The 12,354-nt window shown below is 40.1% G+C and overlaps 1 protein-coding gene across 1 annotated transcript; it reads left to right on the top strand.

Moving 5' to 3' along the window:
* The first annotated feature begins 1,799 nt into the window (after positions 1 to 1,799).
* On the top strand, positions 1,800 to 6,011 carry LOC120575396. The gene is made up of 5 exons (XM_039826187.1): positions 1,800 to 2,295; positions 3,291 to 3,463; positions 4,183 to 4,293; positions 4,744 to 4,875; positions 5,423 to 6,011. Exons 1-5 carry the CDS (start codon positions 2,280 to 2,282, stop codon positions 5,627 to 5,629), a joined length of 639 nt encoding a protein of 212 aa, XP_039682121.1. The 5' UTR covers positions 1,800 to 2,279; the 3' UTR covers positions 5,630 to 6,011.
* The last annotated feature ends 6,343 nt before the right edge of the window (positions 6,012 to 12,354 follow it).

Below are 12,354 nucleotides of genomic sequence, written 5' to 3'. Positions count from 1 at the left end.
CTCCACAAAGTCTCGACCTCCCGAACCCCTTAAGGTCTCCGCACCTCAAAATTTCCGCCCCTCAAAGTCTCCCACCTCAGTCACTCAAAGTCTCCAACTCGGCCCCTCAAAGTCTCGGCCCCTCAAAGTCTCCACCTCGGCCCCTCAAAGTCTCCGCCGCGCCCCTGAAAGTCTCTCGACCCCTCAAAGTTCTCCACCTCAGCCCCTCAAAGTCTCCGCCCCTCAAAGTCTCGACCCCTCAAAGTCTCCACCTCAGCCCCTCAAAGTAGGTGGTCTTGACTACCAGTTCCACTGATGAACGGTGGGAATGAATGTATGAGAAGCCTGCATACACTAACGTGTAAAAGGAGCTGCAGCAGTAAAGGAATGAACCATTAATACAGTCAGAGATTACAGTTTAACGTCTGGTACTTTGAAGTTTTATTTTAATGCAGATATTTTTGGACTTTTCCTGCAGTAACGTTTTGATCTCGGGGATTTTTCCTGGAGTTTTTCTACACAGTAGTACGTAAGTTTTGACGCTCTGACACAAAATGAAAGTATTACGAAACACGTGAGGAACATTTCACATTTATTCATATTCATATATTTTACTTTAATAAAACTAACGCTTAATGTTGGAGATCTGAAGAATGTTTAGTTTGTATATCAAACTTATTGGAAATACAAAGAATCTGTTCTGATCCAGGATCAGTGACCCAGCAGCCTCTTGGGTCTGAGTCTCCTCCAGCTGTGACGACAAACATTTCATAACCTCAGAAAAAACCTCTGAGTCAGCAAAACATCCGCGGCCTCGAGCTGGGCCTCGGGCGGGACAACGTGGGAGCGCCAGGCGCAGGATGTCGGGAAAACGAGTCATAGTTGCTTCAGCAGAAAGTTGTTCCTTCTAGTGAAACGTTCTCTGTTGCTTTTCATTTATGAGTTTATGACAACAGCAAACTTCAGACATGATCCTCCAGCTGCAGACCAGCTGGGTCCGGTCTCTTTAATCCACGTTCTGTACACAGTATCTGTCACATTGTTGAGTTGGACTCAGTGTCGGAGTCTAGAACAGAGGATTTCAGATCCTGCACCAGAACTATTGTATTAATAATGTTCTATGAGTACACACTGAAGTATGAAGCTGCGTAAAGTTCCTAACTTGAGTAAGGGAAGGCTGCAGGGAGAGGAAATAGTGTTTTGAGTTTTCTGCTGACTCACTTTGTTTTCCAGGATTTCATAAAAAATGACATGACGTAAAACAGGAAGTGAAGGTAGTAAACACACACACACACTCACACACACACTGACACATACTCAGACACACACACACACACACTATGCACACACAGACACACACACACTACCCTCTGCGTGTGTGTATTGTATTTCTTTGTTTGAGAAATCCTGGAAAGTGAGTCAGCAGAAAATCTCAAAGGAGAAACATGACGTCAAACAGGAAGTGAAGGTAAATAAAGCGCACACACACACACAAAACCCCCCTCCTGAGTAAATCTCCTGTGTGTATTTTGTTACTGTTTGTGTAGTGGTGTGTCTGAAAGGTTAGACACCGTGCTCAGTGACCTGCCATGTTTCAGTCAATAACCTCGCTTAGAAATCAGGAACTCTGGCTACTTCCTACTCAGTCATTCCACGCACCGCAATATTTGTGGCTGCATGCAATCAAAATAAACCAAAGACATATTATCAGTAGTGGCCCATAGGGGGACGGCCCTTCTGGCATTTGCCCAAATTCCAGATGGCCAGTCTGTCACTGCCAATGCATGATGGGAAAAATAACAAAATGAGGCTTTAATGCATCTCGCAGTACTCTCATAATGTAATGAGTATCCTATTACAGTATACTTCACCACTGCTAATAATAATAATAATAATAATAATAATAATAATAAACCATATGAAAGTAGCCTATTTTAATGGTTACAACAGTCTGAACATGAAACCTGCAGAGAGGAGCTCGTGACGTGTATATCTGATATGATATGATTATAACTCTTGTATAAGGGTGTGTGTGACGTGTGTGTGGACCCCCCCAGGTGAGACCCCTGATCCGCGCAGCTCTCGCGACGCACCTTTTACCTTGGACGGCTGTGACGCAACAAGTTTTCGTCACTTGGGGATTTATGTTGGATGAGTCCACTCACACTGACGGTAGTGAACGGGAAAACCCCAGGGGAGCGCATAAAACTCCTGCAACAAATGGAAGCTGGTAGATTATTGACCGAGTGTAGCGGCGGACAGACACTGAGCGCGACACGGAGACAGCCGCCCTGACAGACATGAACTCTGCGATCGGTGAGAACACACTTTTCTTTCCCTTCCAACTCAGTCTGCACCACATGAACACAGGCGCCTTAAATCAGCTGAAACATGCATGGAGTTTGGAGGAGCACTTAACGCACATATTCAGAAAAATAACTTAAAACACAATCACTTCAAAGAAAATAGACTTTTCTGTCAATGTTCATAACCTGAAGCGACCTGCACAGCAGCTCACACCCACCTGAAGCACGGCAGGGTGTATGCAGGGTTATTAGTGCCAGTTTAAGTATCAGTGGAGAGTTTTTACTGACAGTCTGTATGGAGGGTTATTAGTGCCAGTTTAAGTATCAGTGGAGGGTTTTTACTGACAGAACGCTAGTCTGTATGGAGGGTTTTACATTTTTTTTTTTTATTAACTGCTTTTTATCTGTTACCAATTTGTATGAATTTTTGACTGTGTCTTTATGTCTTTTTGTGTAAAGCACTTTGAATTGCATTGCTGCTGAACTGTGCTATACAAATAAAATTGCCTTGCCTTGCCTTATTAGTGCTAGTTTAAGTATCAGTGGAGGGTTATTAGTGCCAGAACGGCAGAGTAAGAATCAAAAATGGATATGTGGCACCTCTGTGGCTAAGTACAGACTTACAGAGCTGCTAGCGTGGTCGATGGATGGATAGATATAAATAGATAGATGGATGTAGAGAGAGAGATAGCAGCAGCATCATCAGCACAGACAGATGTCAGAAGCCCAAATCACAAAACATTTGTGCGTTAATTTTGTGTCAAAAAGGTAACTGCCGTTATTAGCTTATTTGTGTTTAAACTTTAATAAATCTGAGTTTAGTCTGCAGTTATAAGGTCAGAAATAAAAACAATAATCATTCTGTCAGCTGTAGATGTTAATCCAGATATAATCAATAGATTTTATATATAAAACTCTTCAAAGCATTATGATTATGTGTAACATTTGTAAAGTCATTAGTGAATATACAACTTATATTAATAACGCTGATGTTTGTTTGTGCAGCGTTGGTCCTGCTTCTCTGCTTCCTGTCGCCACACCTCGTTCTCTCGGCGCCCGTCGGCTCCCTGGCCGAGCCGCCGCCGGCGTTCACAGAGGCGGCGGAGCACGCCAAGACGCTGGTGGAGAAAATCCTGAAAGACATCCCGGCCGCGCACAGCGCCGCCATCACCACCGAGGTACGGAGGCGTTTGAGTCGCTGCTGCAGATCCTGTTGGCTCTTCTTCTTCCTGTTAATTACCTCTTAACCAACATAAAGAAGTCCCGCCCCTTCCTGTGTCCACCATGGGGCTTTATTTCAGTTAAGATGTGTCCCTTAGTGAACGAGGAGAAACAGATAATGTTCTGATCCTGTTTGATTTGAACCATGAATTACACATCTAATGTTTGTCAGTTTAAAAGATAATTTATCAAGTGGAGAAAGTCTCAGTTTGTGGTGAAACTGTTGAAGGATCAGACTGAGAATGAATCATAAGAAAGACTGTTATGTCTCCTTTGTATTATCTTATCGACTGTAAATGTTTCTGGATCGGTCTCCAACATTTCTTCATCTGACGGCTTCTTTAAAAGAAAGTGGCCGAAAGCTACTTGGATCACATCACTTACATTTATTAACCCACACAAGCTGAATGAAGACTCTGTTTGGACACGTATGGAATTAGAAAACCAAATCTTCACTTCACGTCAAGGTGCCTGACTATTTTACACTTTTAATGGGCCAGATAGTTAGCTACATCACTGGAAATATTCCCATCAGGGTCCAAGAAAACCACGTTACACTTCTATGGCCCACGAAGTTAGCTACCTCACTTTTAATATCGGGGTAATTTTGTGTCTCAGTTTGTCGACCTCTTGGCGAGCGTTTACAGTGTTAACGCTGTCTTCCTTTTGTGTTCAGGGTTTGACCCTCGACCCCTCGGCTCAGACCACCAACCTGCAGATGATGATGACATCACTGGGCATCCCCCCCGCCCCCGTCCTCAAACCGCCGTCTGAAAGCTTCACTCTGGTCAGTCTGAAACCTCGCTCTGATAACTATTCCTCCTCCTCCTCCTCCTTCTTCTTCTCAGGACGTATTTACAGACAGTCCTCGCTCTACTGCTGTATGTCATGGCTCCTTCATCGCAACGTGGAACAATCTGACTGTAGTTTTAAAGCTGCAATGATTAGTCAACGATTTTTGTCCATCAACAGAAAATAATCACTATTACTACTAACTATTTTGATAATTGATAACATTTTAAAGTAATTTTTCATGCAAGTTTTAAGTCTTTCAGATATGAAGGTTTCCTGCTTATCTTCTGTTTTATATCATATTAAACTGAATATCTTTAAACGCATCGGCCAGAAAGTAATCCACGGTGATAATAATCTGTAGCTGCTGCTCTAGACTAGAGAATGAAATCATTGCTGATTCAGATCAAGTGTTGATAAAGCTTGTGTTTGTCGCCCCCTCCAGGACGTCTGGGTGAGCTGCATGTCAGCGGGCGGCCGGCTGTACCAGGGGCTGCTGGGAGTTTTATCAGACAGACTGAGCGGACTGAGCAACCTGCACGCCGACCTCCGAGACCTGCTGACACACATCGCCAAGGTAACGCACACACCTGCGGACACACACCACCAATGTAACGCACACATTTCCTGACACACATTGCCAACATAACATAAAAACAAAGCAGAACATAACTGAGAAGATTTATCAGAACTTCATTCAACAGAAGATTAATTGAATTTATCATATTAACAGTTTAATCAGCCATAAAATGACCTGAAAGATTAACGCTGCTTGAGCTTAAATGCTACAGAAAGATCATTAATATAAATAAATAAGAAATCATAAAGGTCCCAATAGGGAGCCTTGAGGGACACCATATCTCATATTATCTTGTTCTGTTACAACGTAATCGTTGAGCCACTTTTAAACTTTACCATGAAACATTTTTTTAAAAACAAAATAGCGTGTTTAACTGTGTCAAAAGCCTTTGATCCAAGTTTTATCCAGAAGTCGAAACTACACTTTGAGTTTTAAATGGGAACTTTGTCTAGTTTTTTCAGCGTTTAAGACAAAAAAGTTTGGTGTCATCTGCAAAGAGCAATGTGATTATATGACTAAATAAGACGGCATGTTTCTGTTCCAGATGAAGGAGGCTGCTCAGCTCGGTGATGGCGACGCAGCAGATCAGAACCAGAGTCTGGACCTGGCCTCCCGTCTCCATGGTAACTACGAGGTGCAGGTGGCAGCGCACCTGACGCTGACGCAGCTACGCTCCTTCTGCCACGACCTGATGCGCAGCCTGAGAGCTTCCGCCGCCTACAGGCTGCCTAGCTCCACAGGGACACACTAAGCCCCGCCCACTCTGCCGCAGGGACAGGCAAAGTCCCGCCCACTCTGCCGCAGGGACAGGCAAAGTCCCACCCACTCTGCTGCAGGACAGGCAAAGCCCCGCCCACTTTGCTGCAGGCACAGGCAAAGCCCTACCCACTCCGCTGCAGGGACACAATAAGCTGTCTGAGGTGTCTGAAGGAATATTGTTCAAAATATTTGACTTTTTTTCTCAAAATATTCCTATTTTTTTACTCGGAGCTGAGTTAAAGTCAATAAAAAAAACGGCTGAGGCGTCTGAAGAAGTCGGACTCACCCGGAAATGGCGAGCGGGATGAGGTGACTAGAGTCTCTCAAAATCTGATGAAAATCTTTTAAACTGACCTTTGTTGATCTGAAATGAAGACAGATTCAGGAACTGCATGGCCTATTTCTCTCTTAAAATGTTTTCAGAAACCCATTTTAGTGAACTATTTTAGTACAATATGAGATCGGATTCTGAACAAGCAGCCATGACAGTCTGGCTTTGAATTTCCGTAGAAAACAAACCCATGTGACGCGTTCGTCCAATCAGCTGCCAGTTTTCATTTTTTGGGCAACAATACAGATTAGCGCCGCCTGCTGTTATGGAGACGTATTACGTCTCGTCTCTTTGGACCAACTCGGGGAGACACACTGGCTTTACTGCCGAGGGTCGGCTGTCTGGTTGGTGTGTACCAGCTTTAAGGGACACAGAAAGCAACATTTTCTGAACTATCTCTGTAATTAAAATGGCAACTGCGGCCCCTAGTGGCCGACCCAAGGCTACTACCTTACATTAGTTAGGAGAAGTTACGCTACATTACCTATTACGAAATTTGTGTTTATTCCTCGCAGTGTTTTAACCCAAACCACGATCCTTTAGCTAAACTTAACTGTCATCGGCGTAGCTGTATCCCTTCTAGCCTCAATGGATGAACGGTGAACAGATGTTGATCATGATCAGATGTTGAACATTTCTCAGTAGAGATGGAACTGAGCTTTATTGTGAAAGCAGTTTTAAAGTAACTGTGTTACTTCCTGTCCTGAAGATGAAAAGATGTTGAGCATGAACAGTACAGATGCCTCGGAGTGAAGAGGATCTCTGTGTTTGTAAAGACTCGCAGGAGAAACAGGAAAGCAGTGGAGAGCTGGAAACATTTCTCAGTGAAGAGGGAACTGAGAATTATTGTGAAAGCAGATTTAAAGTAACTGTGTTACTTCCTGTCCTGAAGATGAACCCTGAACAGATGTTGAATATGAACAGATGTTGAACATGAACAGATGTTAAACATGAACAGTACAGATGCCTCAGAGTGGTAGCGTCTTCCTGCAGAGAGGATCTTTGTGAGCGCTGCTGAAGCTTAATTTATCTATTTATTTATTTATTTATTTATTTCCATGTGAAAGCTGAGCTTTTATTGTGAAGGTCTGCTTCCTGCTGTGATCCCCTGCAGCATCTCTGAGCCTCCGCCAGACGGCGAGCAGGAATGTAAAGTTGAGAAAGTTTCAGGAATGAGGAGATGAACAGACGGACAGGCTCAGACCTGCAGGAACTGCACACGGACTCACAGCAGCACTTTACTTATTTATATATATTTTATATACAAATCAAAGATATGTATATAGATATATCAGTCCTTAATCGATGATTCAGCTGGATTTCCAGGAAATTATTCAACAGCAATTCAACATTTGATTTATTCTTGAACAAAACCGTTTTGAAACATTTTTCAGTTTTTATTTTTATACCAAAAGATTGATGATGTTTATTGATTCATCCTGTTTTATATCTAAATGTCTTTCTTTCTCTGTCTATCTGTGTGTCTCTCTCTCTGTCTGTCTGTCAGTCTGTCTGTCTGTCTCTGTCTCTCTGTGTCTGTCTGTCTGTGCCCTAAAGAGAGACAGAAACAGAGTCTGTTTATAACATATGTATGTTTGAACTTAGAGTAAACGGCGTTACTAATGTTGAAACGAAGGCGATGTTTCCCCGGTAACACAACTTTTGCTGTGTTTATTTGCTGCTCCGGTCAGAGAGACTGAAGGGAAACAAGTTCTTTTAAAACCCAAGAAGCTCCGCGCCTAAACAATTAACAAAGTAGAGAATTAAAACCTTTGGTGAATCTTTGGAGGCTTTTATTGTAAAACAGGAAGCATAATGTTTGCCATAATGTTTGTTTCTGTTTATTTGTATTTATTTATATTTCAGATGTTTGGGTTTAAATGTTTGAGATTTTTATTTAATAATTTTATTTATTTTGTTATTTATGCATAATATTTTTGGACTCTTTTATACATTTGTGTTTGGTCTGAAAGATGAACATATACCTTTAATTATTGTTCTTCAGACAGAAGTTTGTCTTTTTTGAAAACTGTTTGAGACATAATAATATTTATCTCTGTTTTGTGAGTTTTTGTTTACTGTTTCTTGTTATATATATATATATTTTTGAAATAAAGAAAATACAAAAAAATTGAAATTATAATCTTTATTTTCTTTTTTTGCGTGTCGGGGTGCGTCCATTCAGCGTGTCGGGGAGCGTTCCATTAAGCGAGTTGGGGTGCGTTCCATTAAGGGAGTTGGGGTGCGTTCCACTCAGCGTGTCGGGGTGCGTTCCATTCAGGTTGTTGGCGTTTCTTCCATTCAGCTTCGTCAACGTCAAAACAAAAGCAGAAATATTCTGAAAAAAAAATCTGCTTCTATCCGTCTGAAGATCAATATTTATAACTTTATGAAACTTTTTAATGTCATCTTAAAAACATTCCAACAATCAGAGAAACTCCCGGTGATGTCAGAGCTCAGGCCCCGCCCCCTTCATGCATTTGAAAAACTTCCATCTCCTTTTCAGATGAATACATTTTTTTAAAACAGTTTGTCCTTCAAACTGAATGAATTAGTCTTTCTTTTAGCTAGAAGACATTCTCCTTCTCTGTTTTCTAAAAATATTAATAAGACTTTTTTTTAAAGAAAATGTTCCATCTTTTTTCAATCAAAATATTTTTACTTTGTTCCAATTTCTTGTGGGAAAAAACATTTAGACTTTCTCCTGAAATATTCCAACATTTTCCCCTCTAAACATGCTGACTATTTTTATAGTCAAAGCGTAACTCCAGCGTCGCCAGTATTCTGTCTGAACATCAGGATCTGTTGAGTCATGGTACATCCATCAGGATCTGCTGAGTCATGGTTCTTCCCTAACCTTCAGCTTGTTTCCGTCCATCTGCAGCAGTGTGTGTGTGTGTTAAGGCAAGTATTTAGTGCCATTTTAAATTGTTTTGGTTTTGTTTAATTTTGGTCTCAATTAGAGCTGCAACTAACGATTATTTTCATAGTTGATTAATCTGTTGATTTTTAGCTCTATTAATCGATTATTTGTTTGTTCTGTAAAATGGTGACAAATATTGATCAGTGTTTCCTGTCCTGTGCCGAAGTCGAGGAGGAGGAGCGTGGTTGAAAGTTGACAGGTAGCTTCCGTTTCATCCAGGTGACAAAAGACGCTGGCTTAATGAGCGCTGTTAGTGCCGTCAAGCGTGCAGTGAAAGAGGGTAGCAGACAAAGAAACTAAGAGGACATTTGGACAGGGTGCATCAGTGTGCAGGAGTCTTCACAGACACTATTGGTAAGTGAGCATTTTGTTTATGTTCTAGTGATCCAGGAAACCAAATTATTAATGTAATAGAGGAAGTAAAAAGTGCATTTTGTTTCTGGTCCGTGCGCATTGTTTTTCAGAGGGGATGATGTCTTATAAAGTTGTAGCAACGTAGGTGCTTAACCTGATTCATTTTGTTGAAACTTGTTTGTTTGCTTAGGTTCAATACTTTATATGTGTATCACATTGCACTTTTCTGCTCTTTTTGCACTTCTGGGTGGACGCAAACTGCATTTCGTTGTCTTTGTACTGTGCACAATGACAAATTTGAATGTAATCTAACCTAATATGGTGCGGTAAAATATTGATTTTTATTGAGGTGTTTAATTACTTTGTAAATTATTCACAGACTAAGTTTGCTTCTGGTTGTTAATTTGGATGCTTATGAAATTATTTTTCAGCAATGAGGTAATTTGTGTGTTTTCTCTTTTTTTCTCTATTTAAAGGTTTTCAACCTACTTACTACTATGTACTCCTGGTATATTTTTGTGAAAGTTAAATAAATGCCTGGAGAAGGAGTGAGTTGTCACCATGTCCTCTGTCGTCATCATAAGTCTTTTTCCAAGTTTGAGGAAGTCACTGATAAAAAAAAACACCCACACTATAAGCAATTGCTGTAAATTTACAGCCAATTTTCAACATTAAAATACTGTTTTCATGTTAAACAGTTTAGTACTGTCGTTAGCAATGCATTGTGGGCTGCTTAACTTGGAGCAACAGGACAGAGGCCCTAAACAGTATGCTGATGTTTTAAATTACAGGATACTACAGCATTTTTTGGAAACTGAGTGTTGACTGCAGAATTTTGAGCACGGTCAGAAGGTTGATACAACGTTAGTCTTTCAAATTGAGGCTACTGCTTTTGGTCAATTTTCTCTAAAAAATACAAACCATCAACTCCTGGAGGGACTTCAGGAACCATCATTTGGATAGGAGATTTTCCAGAAGAGGACGCACAATTTAGATGACGTGCTACACATCATCGAGAGTTCTTCATCAACATCCATCTTGCATCTACAAATTAAATGGTAATGAAAATCGTATTCATATTGGCAAGAATGTTTGATATCAAATTGATGCTCAGGAGCTTGTCTTGCTAAGGATTTGAACATGTCATTTATCAGTGAGGCTTAGATTTGAATGGCTAAAATAATATTACTTTTGGGTGTTGTTTTGTTTAATTTTGGTAACATTAGCTGAACAACACTTGTTAACCGGTAAGAGAGGCCAATCAGCAGATGGAAATAGCATTAGCCTACTGGAATAATTAGCCTACATTTGGTGAGTTTTTCGACTGTCGACTTTTAATTAAGTGTGTAAAGAGTTAACAAGAAAATTAAGCTAATTGTAGTTCGGTTAAAGAGAGACACTTGAATCCTCAAGGCTTTGCATTTTTCTGTTTAAACGGAAAATGTATCTGAATGTACAAAACATTACAGTATATTGTTCTAACCCCACTCTGATCTTAGACTATTTTGATTCCAGGCGCTTCATTGGTATAAATCCAGAGAGAGGGACAAAGGCCAAAAGGGGCAAGGTTGTGTCCAAGAAGAAAGGTGTCCTCATCCAGAAGAAGTCTTCTGCAGTCAATACACAAGTCGCCATGCTACTGAAGAATCTCCTTGACTTTGAATGGAACTTCATATAGATCGGTGAGCTCTTTAATCTCGCTCTCATTGTTTTGACAGTCTGGCATTGCCACATTAACCCACAAGAGAACTGGTATTATTAACTTTATAAGCATTTGCTTGGAGTGTATACTGTACATTCCTGATTGTATAGTTTATTATTGAGATTATGATTGTTTGTTGTTGTTGACAGTGGCAACACTGGAATAGTGCTGCAGAGAGGAACAGCAGCTACCAAAGTGATTGTCATCTCTCCTGGATCCACAAGAACTAAGACGTAAAAACACAAGCCTACCTCACAGGACCATTTTAAGAGGTAACCTGCAAGTCTAGCTCGCAGTGGCACAGGTGCCTACCTTACAGTTTCATCCCTAAATGTTTTTATTGATGCATATTGTCAAAATGTTCTACTGTACTATAATAGTTTCACAATGGCCTTAATGCACATTTTCAAAATGTTCTTAAGTTGGTTTTCCAAATTTTGCCAATTCTGCATATGTTGAAAATGTTATTATGAAAAAATATTTTTACAGACAGCAGAGAATACATTGCAGATTACATATGTAAGTCTTTTAAGTTGACTTTTGAGGAAATTTTAATCTAACTCACAGGACTATTTTAAGAGGAAAAACACAAGCCTGTGGCCATTTTTTCCCCAAAATATGCCAAAGATACTTGTATGCTGAACATTCTTACTCATGTTATCAAAAAGGTCTTAATGTTCCTTAAATAGTCTTAATAGTGTAGTTTTCCAAATATTGCTAATGGTGTGTATTTGTTTCCTTGGTCCCTTTCTTAGACCCATTGTGTTATTCAAGGTCAAGCTTAAGTTACTGTAGGTAAGATAAATCACTTATGACAAGAATTTGGTAAGTGTTCAAACGTATGTCTTAAATGAAAAAAAGTCAACTATAGGTTATACCTGTCACATTTGGTAAGTCTCTGATGAGTAATTTAATAATTACATTTTTTGCAATAGTCTAAAGCAGACACTACTAGGCTGTTTGTTTGCTACTAGAAATCTCTTCTCAGTGTCGTCCAACAGGGTTTATTTTCTTTTTTTTTCTCCATTTTTTGAAAGTAGCAGTATTCATGTATGAATTAGATTTTTTTTTTCATTTATTTTATTTTTCTTATTTCTACTGTTTATTACTCTTTTATCATAGGCCTTAGGTCCCCTTATACTGTATCTGAAGTCTCTTTTATATACTTAGATCTGTCCCTAATACTGTATCTGAAGTCTCTTTTATATAGACCTTAGTGGTCCCCCTCATACTGTATCTGAAGTCTCTTTTATATAGGCCTCAGTGGTCCCTTATACTATATCTGAAGTCTTTTTTTTATAGGCCTTTGTGGTCCCTAATACTGTATTTTAAGTCTCTTTATGTCTGGTCCCCATACTGTATCTAAGTTATTTCCATTCTTCCTGTGATTCCAGTGGCTTTTCCTTG

This window comes from Perca fluviatilis, chromosome 15, assembly GCF_010015445.1.
Source record: "Perca fluviatilis chromosome 15, GENO_Pfluv_1.0, whole genome shotgun sequence".
Taxonomy (NCBI): Eukaryota; Metazoa; Chordata; class Actinopteri; order Perciformes; family Percidae; genus Perca; species Perca fluviatilis.
The sequence above is the reverse complement of the archived record's forward strand: the minus strand, read 5'-3'. Positions and strand labels throughout refer to the sequence as shown.